Source organism: Gobio gobio (assembly GCF_949357685.1).
Source record: "Gobio gobio genome assembly, chromosome: 2".
NCBI classification, from domain to species: domain Eukaryota; kingdom Metazoa; phylum Chordata; class Actinopteri; order Cypriniformes; family Gobionidae; genus Gobio; species Gobio gobio.
Genome location: NC_137098.1, coordinates 20,271,256 through 20,283,562, shown reverse-complemented (window position 1 = coordinate 20,283,562; position 12,307 = coordinate 20,271,256). Strand labels below are relative to the sequence as shown.

Sequence of the window (12,307 nt, the reverse complement as noted above, 5' to 3'; positions counted from 1 at the left end):
TCTACGCATAGCAACCACCTAGCAAATTGTATCTTTCTAGTTTATAGTAGAACATCTGAAAGCATTTAGTCTGCATCTCAAATTACTCTTCAAACTGCCCAAATGTCCACAAGGCCTTAATAAGCTTCAAACGTATGTAGCATCATATCTGTTGTCAAGCCCATATCACTGTGTGTCTAGACAAAATGTTGCTAGGTTTTATTCTAATGCCGTTTGCTATTTGTTTCTTGCAGCGGTTAGCTAACACAAAAGCTCACACCTCACGGTTCATCAGTGCCAATCTGCCCTGCAACAAATTCAAAAACCGACTGGTTAACATCATGCCCTACGAGTCCACGCGTGTCTGTCTGCAGCCAATCAGAGGAGTTGAGGGCTCCGATTACATCAATGCCAGCTTTATTGATGGATACAGGTGAGCAGAACAGCCTAGATGTGTCTGTCTGCGTGTGCATGTGAATGTAATGCTAAATGTGTTACCTCTCTTACTGTATCGTCAGGCAACAGAAGGCTTACATCGCAACGCAGGGTCCTTTAGCCGAAACCACAGAAGACTTCTGGAGGATGCTTTGGGAACACAACTCCACCATCGTAGTAATGCTGACCAAACTCAGAGAGATGGGCAGAGTGAGTGTTTGACAACTGCTAAACATCTAAATCTGTTTCGAAATCAGATAAAATGTTGTCCTTGCAACTGGACTAAAGGTTTGTGCTTGCAACTAGACAATTTGGAAATGGGTGAAGACGAATAAACTTAATTAAAAATTCTCTGTAAAAAAAAATCTTCTGGATACAAAAAGCAAAAATGGAGATGACAAAAAACTGAAGTGTATGTTTTCTATCTCAGCAACTCTAAAGACTAGAAGTAAATGTACCCTTTTGTTAAGGATATGTACATATTTTTCTGGAAAACAAGACAAAGATACTTCAGAAAATGTGGACCTTTTCTATCTTGGCAACTCTGCAGACTACAATCACAATTCAAAATGGTCACATATGATTTCAACTTCAAATTTGTTTCAACATCAAAATACCATGAAAGCGATTTGAAAGCCTTCGGAGCCGTCTGCCAAGAAAATTCTCCAAATTTCATCTGTTTAGAGATGCCGTGATTCTCATGATTGTGACACCATTGAGAAAACACCAGTGAGGTTTTCTTTCAGATAGATTTCTGGTCATTTTCTTCACTCAGTGATTGCTCCTGCCAACGCTATTATTTGTACCAATGCTTTAGGCTTACAGACTGTTGTATTCTGTCTGTCCATCAGGAAAAGTGCCATCAGTACTGGCCAGCAGAGCGTTCAGCCAGGTATCAGTACTTTGTTGTGGATCCAATGGCCGAATACAACATGCCCCAGTACATCCTGAGAGAGTTCAAAGTGACGGACGCCAGGGTAAGACGCAGACCCTTGGACCCTACTGTAATTTGTGTTATAGTGCATGTTCAGTCTGAGAGCATCTGTGTCCAGGAGTCTAATTCCCTCACAGTGTTTATTCTGATAAACACCCTCACTCACACCTTCGTGCCATTTTATATCTGTCTCTGTCTTTTGCGTTGCTTATCTTGGATATACAAAATCACTAAAGAAAGGCAAACTCTCTGAGCTTCTAATCAGGAGCCTGTTCAGCCGCCCACGTCAGAGGAATTAGTGTCTAGAATCACTCATTCCCATGCTCAGGTGAAGCGACACACGTCTGAGCTGTGGGTGGCTGAAGCCTCATTTCCTGCTAACAGAAAAACACTAAAAACTGGTGATACTATGTTTTTGAAATGTATCGGGGTAATACCATGGTGTTCTTGGTGTACCATGTAAATACTATATCACCATATACAAATAAATAATTGATCAATTTAATGTGTCCTTACTGAATAAATGCATCAATTTATAAAAATAAATAACAAAAAAAACTGTAAAATCATAACATTTTACTTAAAATCACATATTTTTAATGGTTGTTTTCAGTATATATTTTTTAGTTATTATTGTGTATTGGGCTTTTCAGTCCTCATTCAGCATTCAGCATGGGTCATGTTCGCATCAGTGTTTGACAAGTGCAGCGTCTGCCGCACATAAATGTGAATGTAATGGATTGGTGTAAAGCGTCGAGGAGCAGCTGCAGCTCCTTTATGTTGGTTTGTGTCTCTCTCTTCTTTCAGGACGGACAGTCACGGACCGTCAGACAGTTCCAGTTCACAGACTGGCCAGAACAAGGCGTGCCAAAGTCAGGGGAAGGCTTCATCGACTTCATCGGCCAAGTGCATAAAACGAAAGAGCAGTTTGGTCAGGATGGACCCATATCGGTCCACTGTAGGTAAGAAAGACACAAGGCTGTGTGAGAAAAACAGAGCCGAGCAGATTGTTATTTTCCATCAGTACACAAAACTCTTGTCTTGTGTTCAGACAACTATTAAATGTGTTAGACAAAATATTATCGAATAACATATACCTTATTTTATATATTTAAAATGTTATATTATAGTATGTATTTAATAATAATTTATATAATTCTAATATGTAGGTCTGTCAAAATTAGCTTATACAAAAACAAAAAACTGTTTAAAATAAATTAAAATAACACAGCACAGAATCCCATTTCAGAAAGCGCGTGACACATTGAGTTCTCTTTCGCGCTTGAATGGACAAAAACACACGAATGTCAGCTTTGTCAAGTATCCTTGTAAGCAAGTGTTAAATGAACGAAAAGAGATGTGAGGACATCGGATGCGTGTCAAATCCGGATCCGCGTCATGTGCTTCAGATCTTAAAGTGACAGCAGCCTAATAAACCCGCTGCTGTGATATCGGTCATTAATGTTAATCAAAGAACAAAAGACAAAGAGAAAATCACTCACTGCTCTTGACTGATCTTTTGTAGCTTTAATAAGGATTCATCTATATTCAATTTTTTATATATGCAGTTAAGACTGTGAAGTGTTTGATAACTTATTGACATCTTATCCAGGCCAGTACTAAATTCAAAATAAGATGCATTTTGTATGATCCCTCTTATTTTGTTAAAATAATTAACATTTTTGCATATTCTGCAAGGGGTTTGTGACTTAGATAACTATATAAAACTGTAAAAACTGACTGCAGGAAATCACACCAATCTGTTGGCCAACGGAGGTCTGGTTTACGAAGTGTTCCAAGTCATCAAGACCATAAAAATGCACCTACCTCGGACCCACTTTATATTAGGTGGCCTTAACTACTATGTACTAACATTTTAATCAATCATTTGATACATTGCAATTTTTGTGTACATACATGTCTTTACATTGTACTTACATTTTTAAATAAACCTGCATGTAATTACGTCTGTAATTAATTTCTGTAGTTACATTTGTAATTACCCTATTGACCCTTCCCTTACACCTAACCCTACCCGTATCCCACCTCAATATCAGCAAAGGTGTTTTGCAATACAATTTGAACACAGTAAGTACATTGTACTTATTTTTTGATGTAAGTACATAGTAGTTAAGGCCACCTAATATAAAGTGGGGCCCCTACCTCTTTGGAAAACCCAGATTCTATCTGTCTGAAGAAGCCATGCAGACATGCGCGAAGTATGGCAAAGAGACACAGCATCTTGTTCCCTTCTCAGGGAACCGGGTTACACACATAACTACAAACGTTCCCTTTCAAGGGAACTTTGAACGTGCGTCATGGCATTGTAACCCTTATGCTACAAGCTGGGTGGTCATTACAGACCATACTATATAAGCTAGGTGGTCATTCCAGACTGTACTCCAGCCCATAAGGGGGCGTCCATTATAACCCTTGCGATGATAACATGCCCCAAGCATGGGACCCAATGTTGCATAACTGTGCATAACCCTGTGACTCATTAACACTCGTGCCACTGGCCTCACTCTTTTCCCACGGCTCTTGCTTGCCACAACTAGGTGATCGTCCAGGACCGCTATAAGGAAGACGTCCACCGTAACAACGACGACAACGTGCCTCAAGTGTGGTACTCAGTTCCTCTATAGGATATCTGCTTCTTGGCCCAGATCAAGATCTGGTGTCCCAACGTGAACAGGAGATGCAAACTCAGCCTCCCCTGGTGATTTATGCATGAGACTACCAAAGTGTTTTCCATACACTCCCATGGTAGCACATGGTAGCTCTTCAGGTCTGGAAGAAAGTGTTTCAACCCTAGAAACACCGCCCTCATCTCCAGGCATTTCATGTGGCGTGAAAGATGAAGTCCTTTTCATAAATCCAGAGCTGGATTACTATCCAGGACGGTCCCCCAGCCCGTAAGAGAGGTGTCAACAGCAAAAGTTTTGCGATTGTAATTTGCCCCCAGTGCAGGACCCTGAGTTAGAAACCGGGGTCTTCTCACAGATTTAGGGTACAAAGACCTCTGCACATAAACCTTACAAACCATAGGGAGTTGCACAGCCCCCTGCTCACCAAACACCATTGAATGGTCTCATGTGCCAGCTACCTTAACACGACTACAACCATAAGACCCAGCAGCTTCTGGTATCGGTGGACGAAAATACCCTGGCCTAACCTGATGTTGCCCATAGTGACAAGGATCGACTCCACCCGAGTGGGAAATAAACCCCAGAAAAGTAGTTCTTTGAGACAACAAATAGGGAGAACAAAACGCTAATTGTGAGAACGAAATGCTAATTCCTCTGACTGGAATTCAGAAAACAGATGTTCTGGAGTCACAATGGATCCAGAGTCACACACATGCTCTTTGTGAAGGTACAAGGTGATAAGTCACCTTTATTTATAATGCTGATTGTTTCAAAGCAGCTTCACAGTGTTAAACAGGAAAATGCAACAAAAATTGATTCGGCTGTACAGCCACTCTGGAGAAAACGGTGATGTCATCCAGCTCATTTCAATTATCATATAGTGACAATGCGGGCAGATCAGTAATATAGTTGAATATTTATTTGAATATTTAGTTGAACATTTAGTGTCCCCAACTGAGCAAGCCAAGCCAAAGGCGACAGTGGCAAGGAACCAAAACTCCATCAGGGTAGACAGAAATTAAGAACTCTTTATTGGTATGTTTCAATATATGCTATGCACAATGAACACAGTCAGCCCCCTCGAGAACTGAGTTCTACTAAGTGTGTGCTCCGCTCCCAAACAAACAACACAGAGATCCTGTGAGTCATCACCTGTAAGAAAGTGGGGCACAGTGGCACACACCTCTTAAATTTCTTGCTTTCCATTCTCAGGACTCTTAGTACTCTTATCAGGACGTACAATTTTGACAAACGATTACACAAAAAAGACATGTTGCTTCTAAAAAGACAAAGCTGGTGATTTTGTGCCCTTTTATGGTCTTGATGGCATGGTAGCATCAACTCGATGACGCAGCGTCAAAGTTCCCTCGAAAGGGAACTCACTGCCTTTAAAGAAATTAATTGAAATTGAAATCTAGAAAAAACACATATAGATAAAGTGTAATAAAATAAACATCTAAGGGCCAGATTTACTAACAGTTTGCACCAGTGCCAACCCTCTTTTGGTGTTAAAAAACTACTGTCAGGATTTACTAAAGACTTGCTGTGAAAAATTAGCACTGAAAAGGCATGGACAGGGTTATGTTTGCGGCTGACCTTATTGCATATGCATTTTTAGGAGTTTCCCTTTCAGACGCAACATTTATGGAGGAGTGTATTTAAATGAATCATGCAAGGTGATTTACTAAGGTTTTGCGCTCATCAATTTAGTTACTTAAAATTTACTTTATTTACTGCCCCACAAAAAGCATGTCCTAAACCGAACGCTAATTTGCGCTGCTCTTGGTAGATTGCGTTGGTCATTATGGAAATGATCCGCCTTCGTCTGTTTTCATTAATTTGTGTATCGTCATATCACGCGCTGAACTTTCCACTTCTATCGGCTCTTTTATGGGATTGTGCTCTCACGCTAATTTGGCCTTTTTTGTAAATCTGGCCCTAAATGTGTATTTTGGTTGTTTTCTTTCCACTAGTCTGACAGAAGACATGTTATGAAGCAAAATAGACCTCAAAACTTACCAGTGCATGAAAAACTATGGTTTTGCCTTAACTTAAATGAGCAAAAATATTGCCAAGACACTTCACATCCTGATTAGATTCAGTCACTCTTGTTTGCATGTTACAAGGTTTGAAATATCAAACATCCAGTGGACAACTCTCGTGAGGCATCATCTGAAGATCATGTGGCACAAATCTGTTAACTCTTCAGATTATGAATCATATTCTGTGTGTTGATTGGTTTGTTGAATGTCTCGGCAGTGCTGGCGTGGGCCGGACAGGAGTCTTCATCACACTCAGTATCGTTCTGGAGCGGATGCGGTATGAAGGCGTGGTGGACATCTTCCAGACGGTCAAGATGTTAAGAACACAGCGGCCGGCGATGGTCCAGACTGAAGTATGTCACAGATTCACACTTTGACTTAAAATATAAACTTGTTAACTATCAGTGTCCCAGTACAGTTGGCACGCTCAAAATTCATCCTGTGGAAACCATTTTGAAATTGGACCATGGGAATGCTTCTTTAAAACATCTCAATTTTTGTGATATCAACTTAAAATTTGGAACACAACAAAATTATTTAGTAAAATATATATGTTGTATCAAATAAAAACTTAGTTCTTTAACTTTTATTGCTTTCACTTCTGCAAATGATGAGTGTCTTCTTTAAAAAACAAACCAACCATATGTCTTATATTCCAAAGCATTCATAAATTACAACTAAATTCAGTTCAAGACGGTTAACAGGCTAAATCAGGATCAAAAATACTTTCTCAAGCTTTCAGCATCGTATCAAATTAAAACAGCTAATAACATTCAGGTCAGCTTAGTGATTCATCTTTCAGATGTCCTCTATGATTTTAGTTAGATAAAGAGACACGTGTGCATTGAGTTTGTGACACTGATGAGGGAAAGAACGTGGCTTTGTACGGCCCGCAAACGCTCATTCTCATTTATAATGACAAACCCTTCAGGTTAGCCATGCAAATTGGTTCAGATAAGCAATTTCACAGCTAACCCCCACAATGGCCTTTTCTAGCATCAATGGGGTAAAATTATTTTCCGCGTTCAATGCGACAGCGAAGTGATGAGGCTCGAATATCATGCTTGGCACAACACAATCCCTCCTTTTCACCTCGGAGCGCCAGCAAAATGCACGTCACAAAAGCGGCGGCATTAGAGCTGCGCGCGCAAGCCTTCACGTCGCAGACCGCTGAGCTGATGTGTTGCTATGGAGATGAGAGGAGCCACGCATCCGTGAATTCACAGAGAAATCCATAAAATCTGCTCAGAAGATGTCACATCACTGATGTGCTTTACCAAAAGATTGCACTTCAAATGAGGCATAGTTTCTTTATGTTTAAATCCTGCTTAGTTTTTCATTTTGCAATAATAATAATAATAATGTAATTGGAATTTTTTTAAACTGCCTATCAAATACACTTCCCAGTAAATTTCCTATGAAGTCTAGCGAACCTTAACATAAACTCTTTCTGAGGAGGTTTCTGTTTTCCCAACTTTCTGTTATATCGGTAAATATGCATATTTATTAAGAGCAAAATATATGACCATATAATAAGGTATTTTGTCTTTGTCTATATATAATATTAGATTGTAGTTAACAATGCATTATTAAAAAAAGGCCCGGTTTCACAGACAGGGCTTAGATTAAGCCAGGATTAAGCCTTAGTTTAATTAGGACATTTAAGTAACATTTATAAACATGCCTTAGAGAAATAAAAAAAACATTACTGGTGTGCATTTTGAGACAAAATAATGGCACTAACTTAATTTGAGATTCCAAGTTGCTTTCAGTTAAAACGGCTCAAACACGCATTTTAGTCTGGGACTAGGTTTAAGCCTTGTCTGTGAAACTGGGGGCTAAAGTTGCGTCTTCAGGTTACACATCAACCCTGTTAACATCATACGTACAGTATATTAACAAATGGAAGTGTTGCTGAATATACTTAAAGGGATAGTTTACCCAAACATTTTAATTTTGTCATTAATTACTCACCTTCATGTCGTTCCAAACCCATAAGACATTCGTTCATCTTCGGAACATAAAATAAGATATTTTTGATTAAATCAGAGAGCTCTCTGACCCCTCCATGGACAGCTATTTAATTAACACTTTCAAGGCCCAGAAAGGTAGTAAAGACATTATTAAAATCGTCCATGTGACTCCAGTTAATTTTATGAAGTGACGAGAATACTTTTTGTGCGCAAAAAACAAACAAAAATAACGACTTTATTCAACAACATCTTCTAGCCTGTGTCACACTCTTTTACGCTGTTGACATAGTGTAAACAGTGCAGCACTTTTTAGTTCTACGGCAGAACGACTCATACACATGCGTCGTGGTGCTCACTTGAACAGCGTGGGCCAATGGTAAGCCAGCGTTCTGGAAGTACTGCGCTGTTTACACTGCGCGTTAGTAATATGCACCTATAGGTGGGTGCACAACTATGTGTTGTCACAACTAGTTGTGCTTATTACACACAGAGAGAGACGCGCAGCAGCACACTCATGAATATTAAAAATAAAAGGATTCCTCTCTGGAGAAGCGTTCTTTTTTTATCGAGATTTATACATCATCTGAAAGCTGAATAAATAAGCTTTCCATTGATGTATGGTTTGTTATGATATTGCAAAACAAGGTGCAAAACAATCTAAATATTAAGAAAAGTTGTCAAAATGACGTCCTTAGCAATGCATATTACTACTAATATATATATTTAAAGTAGGAAATTTACAAAATATCTTCATGAAACATGATCTTTACTTCATATCCTAATGATGTTTGGCATAAAAGAAAAGTCGATAATTTTGACCCATACAATGTATTGTAGGCTATTTCCACAAATGTACCCACGACTTATGACTTGTGGTCCAGGGTCACAAATGTGTTATGCTTGTCAGTAAGGGATTATCTTCAAATATTAGCCGTCACCATGATTTTGTATAGTAAATGGTTAATAATGACAAAGTTTATACATGTAAAAATATCAGAACTAAATTGTCAAAAGTTTCACGTTAAAATTAAACAGCTGTTACCATCAACCCTGTTATCTTTCTGAATTATGTCCAACATACATTAAGATTCTTAATAAATCTTCATTAAAAAGAAAGAGTGTTTGATGTGGCACAGATTTCACCCGTTTCTCTCTGTTTCTCAGGATCAGTACCAGTTTTGTTACAGAGCCGGGTTGGAGTATCTCGGGAGCTTCGACCACTATGCAACATAAGATCTTCGTCACGCTGTCAGGGAGACGGATCGGCCATCGGACATCCAGCGGTCATTTAATTCTTCTGAGCCATAAATACCTGCTTGTGAAAAGAACTTAAACTCTTCGATTACATGTTGGATGTGCAACGTAAACCTAGAAATACTTAAATGACAATAAAAGACAAATATCCAGGTGGACCAAGAAAAATCACCCCGACATGATTTCAAAAAGTGAATAATGAATAAATAAATAGTAATAATAATAATAATTTCAGACAGGTGAATCTAGACTGCTGAAGCATTACGCAGAAATAATCGTTGCTTCGAGGATTCATGAACACATCATAAAGGAACATTGTGGAGTCAATGAACGCAGAGACGCTGTGAGACGGGGAGCTCGATACACATTGTAAAGAGAGTTGGTTTTGTTCCACAATCAATACAAGGAGATATGTCACTGATGAAGAGAGGAGACTTCATCACCACCATCACCATCATCACCATCATCATCATCATCATAAAAGAAAACTAAACAAACGGACAGAGCTGAAAGTAATAACTACGACGCACTGAACGTTAGATTAGATGTCTGGAGAAATGACACAAATAACACAGCTTTTGTTTTAAGTTCTGTGACTGTGCTTAATTTTTTTAATTTTTTTTTTAATGACAGAAATCAGTTTAAACTGACCGTATTTTTTTTTTAAACAATGTTTCTTTTCTTTTCTTTCTAATGTCCTGATGTTTGCACCTCTGTGCCCTTCTTTATTTCATTGTTTTGCTGGTGGTTTGTGGCATTTAGTTTTGTGAACACACACACACACACACACACAGACAGACACACATGCTGAATCATGGGGTGGGCAGAGTATAAAGGTTAGAAGATATCTCAGTTCTTCCAGAGAGAGATATTAAAAGAGATGATGTCTTTATTTATATAATGTTGAAATGTATATTCACAAAACATGACTAATATGCGAGGAGATATAGATATATAAATATAATAATATATGGAAATGATGGTGGGTTTCTGTTAATCCGTTGGAGGGACGTTTTCCGCTGGAATGCACATCAGACGGATGGACGAACGGACACAGACTACGTTTAACGCATCTTTTCTTGTGCAATAAATCTGTTTTACAGCCAGAGGGTTCGATTCTCGTTTGTTTAACGAGGACGGGGTGAATGTCGTCATATTCACAACCTCATGGATCGTCATCGTCGTGCATCTGTTAGGCCACAAAACGTCCATGTGTTCATTCTTTTGCATTTAGAGTGCCTTATATTTATGCCTGTTCTTTTTTACGATATTCATTTAACAACGTGTATAGTTTCAGTAGTTCATGTACGAGTATTTATCGATTGATTTCGTGTACGGATTTATATTATATGAAATTATATATGCAAATACGTAATTCCATCATTACTGTTTAATTTTCTGTGGCCTTAATTTGGCTCAGAGAAAAGAAAAAGAAAATGACAAGGGTACGAAAAAGAAAGAAAAGTGTTCGATAACCGCCAGGCCCGATACTGTTAAATCATTTATTTTGTATTACTCATTATATACTTTGAGTTCCCAGATGGCATGAGCAGAATCTTGGGAAAAATTATTGACTTTGTCTTTTTAAAGGCCAAGATTTAGCATCAAATTCCCCGTCATCTTTGCTAATTTTAGGCAGTGGAAGATGAACCTCAAAACCTCTAGTTCAAAGAACCAAGTTATTCTGAAAATCCTGCAGAGCTCTAGGCGATAAGATACTAAGTATTTTAACATGCGAATTTTGAGACAAGAATATTATTTTTTGAACCTTGAACCTCACTGGCTTTGTGGATGTGCATTCCAGATGCTTTTTCCCCCCTTTCTTGTTTCGAATAGATGAAGCGTTTTATTGTCAGTCCGAAATCAATGTTTTTGCTTATTTTGATGTTTATTTCAAATGTTTTCATCGTCTCACTTGGGTTACAATGTTGAGCAACAAGCAGCTGTTGCATAGTCTCATGTAACTGTCAGCGCCACCTAGTGTTCAGCGCTTCAATGTGCAATCTGCTCCATTTCGGCTTTTCTTTCACTGTTCTGGATCTTATTTGAATATGCATGAGTTCAACTGCAGTGGGGGCGAGTAGGAAGAATTGCACTTTGTATCTCTTTATCTCTATGCACTGCCCTACTGATTCCGCACCCATTACGGATTTTACTTGAACCCAACTGTACGAATCTCCTTCAAACTTCACTTGGTGTGTATGTAAATAACACAGAAAAGAGACTACCCAAGTAATAAGAGAAAAAGAAGAGAAAAAAAGATTAAGAAAAAGCTAATCGGTTGCGAAAAGAGCATCTTTAGCAGGTGATTTCGAAGTGTCACTTCTTCCCCCGTTCAGCCGGTTGAAAGACTGAAGCGTCGCCAACGCAAACGTGCACGTGGTGTTTCTAAGCTCCCTGTTACTCTCACATCTGGATGCATAGACTGAAATTAATTCAATTCAGTTGTAAAGAAAAAATGGCTTGTTAAAAAAAGAATCATAAAATTACCTCTAATTAGTTGTAAATGTAAAATGTTTTTTGATTTGTTTTTTTTTTCCTCTGAATGAATGGAGTGCTTTTTATTTTCATACTTAGATGACATTGGTGAAAAGACACATCTGTACGAGAAGCCGTCCTTCTGTACTTTGCTGACACAAGTTCCATTTGTTATAAATGAATTCTATTAAAAAATGTAAGTGTTATGCACATGCGTTTCCTTCCTTCTCTCTTCTGGGCCTGGACGATCAATGGGACTAAATTGCTCAATTCTTCAACTCTGTTATAGGGGGAACAATCACAGTAGAGTTTTATTCGTATTATTATTATTATTATTAGGTCACAGTTTAAGCAAATCCTACTGACGCATAGATTTGTGCGCTGATTTTACTGTGCATCTCTATGCTTGCAATTAAAGGGATAATTCACCCAAAAAAGAAATGTATCCCATAATTTACTCACCCTCAAGCCATCCTAGGTGTAGCCTATATGACATTCTTCTTTCAGACGAATATGTTAAAGTTATATTCAAAAATTTCCTGTCTAATCCAAGCATTACAATGG

At 38.5% G+C, this 12,307-nt stretch overlaps 1 protein-coding gene across 4 annotated transcripts in view; it reads left to right on the top strand.

The window, feature by feature from the left end:
- LOC307138715 (receptor-type tyrosine-protein phosphatase delta) overlaps positions 1–11,953 on the top strand; it is a 185,600-nt gene extending 173,647 nt beyond the window's left edge. For all 4 annotated transcript variants that reach the window (XM_079837245.1, XM_079837243.1, XM_079837244.1 and 1 more), the window contains 6 exons: positions 234–412; positions 498–624; positions 1,266–1,391; positions 2,156–2,310; positions 6,256–6,391; positions 9,176–11,953. In XM_079837245.1, the coding sequence (XP_079693371.1) occupies positions 234–412; positions 498–624; positions 1,266–1,391; positions 2,156–2,310; positions 6,256–6,391; positions 9,176–9,244 (792 nt within the window). In that variant the 3' untranslated portion in view covers positions 9,245–11,953. The remainder of the gene's footprint in view (positions 1–233; positions 413–497; positions 625–1,265; positions 1,392–2,155; positions 2,311–6,255; positions 6,392–9,175) is intronic.
- The last annotated feature ends 354 nt before the right edge of the window (positions 11,954–12,307 follow it).